Here is a 2640-nt window from a genome sequence, read left to right as displayed (position 1 = left end):
CATTTTCTAAATTAAAGGTGCTAAACACGACCACGTTACTTCATACCAAAAGGTACACCGCGAAGTACAAACGGAGATTTACAAATTACGTGTACTATAGGAAGACTCACATAGAAAAACGTGTCTATTCTGACTCTAAAGCCACATTTAATAGGTAGATAGTCATTCTATTGTACAAAAAAAAAAAAGACTTTAATATAGGTAGTATTTTTTTCAGTGTCAGGAAACACAATGTATCATTCCTAGGGTTTTTAATTATTTACGCACTTATCATTTCTCTATTTTAATATATAGTCTTTTTCTGTGTGTTTTTCCCCCTATTTCTCCTCGCGTGGGTTTCCACGGCTTCTGCATCCCACTCTCGCCCCATTTCATTCCTCCTCGTCCTCCTCCGCGTCCTGTTTCTCCTGGCTGTTGGAGCCGGAGCAGGCCGTTTTATTCTCTTTTTTCCACTTCATCCTGCGGTTCTGGAACCAGATTTTGATTTGCCGCTCGGTGAGGCACAGGGCGTGGGCGATCTCGATACGTCTCCTCCTAGTCAGGTACCGGTTGTAGTGAAACTCCTTCTCCAGCTCCAGGGTCTGGTACCTGGTGTAAGTCTGGCGGCCGCGTTTTCTGTCCGTGCCTGGGAAATAAACGCAGATTTAGATCACTTTGGGGCTTGAGGGAGATGTTTTGGGGGATGCTGACTTGGTTTGCTCTCTTGGTTTGGGTGTAGCCAAGCAAACACCCACTGCAGTCCCACGGGGAGACAAAATCCTCCGAGGAACGTTATAATCTGGGACAGCCCTTTCCTAATTATTATTTACAACTCTTTCTGCTCGAGGCTTTCCCCATCTCGCCCTCCCCTTTCTCAGCCCTCAAACCACCCCAACGTTAATTTCTCTTCCTCTAGGAAAACCGTGCAGTGTATTCTGTGTGTGTGCCTGTGCGCGTCTCCGAGGGCAGAATCAACTTCAGAAAGTTTCCTGCCCTGGTTGCACCGCTCAGACTCAGCGCCCGCTTTAATTGCCATTGGGACAACACAGTGTTCGGGTGGTTGGGGAATGAATAGAAAATACAGTAGAGCCAAAGCGAGAGAGGGATCGGCTACAGACACAAATCCAACTATTTTTCCTCTCTTAAAGCTGTCATCAGGGCTCCTCTTCGGAAGGTGTGTGATGGCCTTAATTATTTCAGAGAACTTTTTGGGCACAGCAGCGACTTCTGGAGTTGACAGGCGGGCTGTTACTCCCAGGCTGTGCTTGTGGGGTTGTCTGCACATGAGAAAAGCCTCAACCCTTACCCCACCACCTCCCAGCTGCCTGCGACCACGGACTGGAAAGGGCCCAGCTCTTGAGTCTCCTTCCCACCCGACATTTCCTGAAGCCTGATTGGAAATAATTTTACAATATGGTGTTTGTGATCCTGGCTCTATTTTCTGTGTAAAGACTGTGTATGTGTATAGGATCACGCCTTTTTTCCCAGAGCGGTGGGTATGGCGACCAGCAACCCTCGGCCTCTCCTCCACACATTCCACCGCACTCCTCTTCTTCTTCCCTTTTTTTCCTCACTCCCAACCCTTCTTTCTTTTTAAAAGAATAAAGGATCCAGTCATTAAAAGGAGAAAAAAAGAAGGCAAAATAGCCAGGCTAGCTGTAAAGTAAAACTGTGCAGGTCGTGGAATGTGGGTTGTAAAATCCGCCGAGGGGAGAGCCATAAAGTGCTGCTGAATGGGGATGACAACTCTATCTCTGCTTGCTGATGAAACTCCACAAGCGCGATCACACAGTGGGCATGAGGCACGCGGAGGGGGAGTGGTGCGAGGAGGGGACCCCACTTTTACGACCGAGGCAGAGTTTCTCTGGTTTTAGGCACAGCAGATCCCAGAGCATCTAGGATTGGTTTTCAAGCGCAGGACCCTGTGCTTTTGCTGTTCCCAGACCCTCTCCAGTGCTGATCCTCGCAGCATCACAGGCTAAAAGGGGGGTGAGTGCAGGGGAGGGGGGTGTCTCCTTAAATCTAAACTCAGATAAAAGCGGAGATGAAGTGTTTACGACCAGAAATATTTGGTCTTTGATAAATCAACTGTAAAAGTGAGTGAATTATGGAGCAGGTAATGGAAAGAACTGACCACCAAATAAGTCCGAGAGTAACTCCTGCCTTTAAAAGCCGCTTTGCATTGGCTGCTCCGCTGTTTTTCTTTCCCTCTGCTTCGCTGGGAGCCCGGCCCCCGTTCCCCTCGCCCCCTTGCTCTCCTAAGAAGATTCTTTGCCAAAATTTAGCGGCGAAGGGAGGCTCGCTCGCAGGGATGCTGCAACCTAGGGCGGAGGAGTAGTCCAGACGGCTGGAAAAATGAGCTCCTGCCTTACACCTCCCTTGCTCTCCGCTGGGACAGCAGCGCCTTTGCCCCCACTCCCTCTTCTCAGCATTACACGAGTGTCAACACCACGGAATCGAGGCCAGGCTGCTCCGAATTGGGGGTGGGGGGGAAGCTCCCAGCTCGGCCCCCGGTGCGCTCCGTGCGGCCGAGCTCAGCGAAGGAGTCTGGGGGGTGTGGGGGGGCGGCGCCAGGCCGGGGGAAATGGATATTTATTAAATGTTAATTGACATTAATACCCCGGGACGGGGCGCGGTGGTGACGGAAAGCAGCGCGGCGGG

General features: G+C 50.4%; 1 protein-coding gene across 1 annotated transcript; it reads right to left on the bottom strand.

Moving 5' to 3' along the window:
- Positions 1 to 371: 371 nt before the first annotated feature.
- Positions 372 to 1359, bottom strand: LOC104543059 (homeobox protein Hox-B6-like). Its single transcript, XM_010187557.1, is given in 3 exon segments — positions 372 to 627; positions 629 to 733; positions 1286 to 1359. Coding segments are annotated over 3 exon segments (435 nt in total).
- Positions 1360 to 2640: the final 1281 nt, after the last annotated feature.

Source organism: Mesitornis unicolor, unplaced genomic scaffold, assembly GCF_000695765.1.
Source record: "Mesitornis unicolor isolate BGI_N332 unplaced genomic scaffold, ASM69576v1 scaffold41316, whole genome shotgun sequence".
Classification (NCBI taxonomy): domain Eukaryota; kingdom Metazoa; phylum Chordata; class Aves; order Mesitornithiformes; family Mesitornithidae; genus Mesitornis; species Mesitornis unicolor.
The sequence above is the reverse complement of the archived record's forward strand: the minus strand, read 5'-3'. Positions and strand labels throughout refer to the sequence as shown.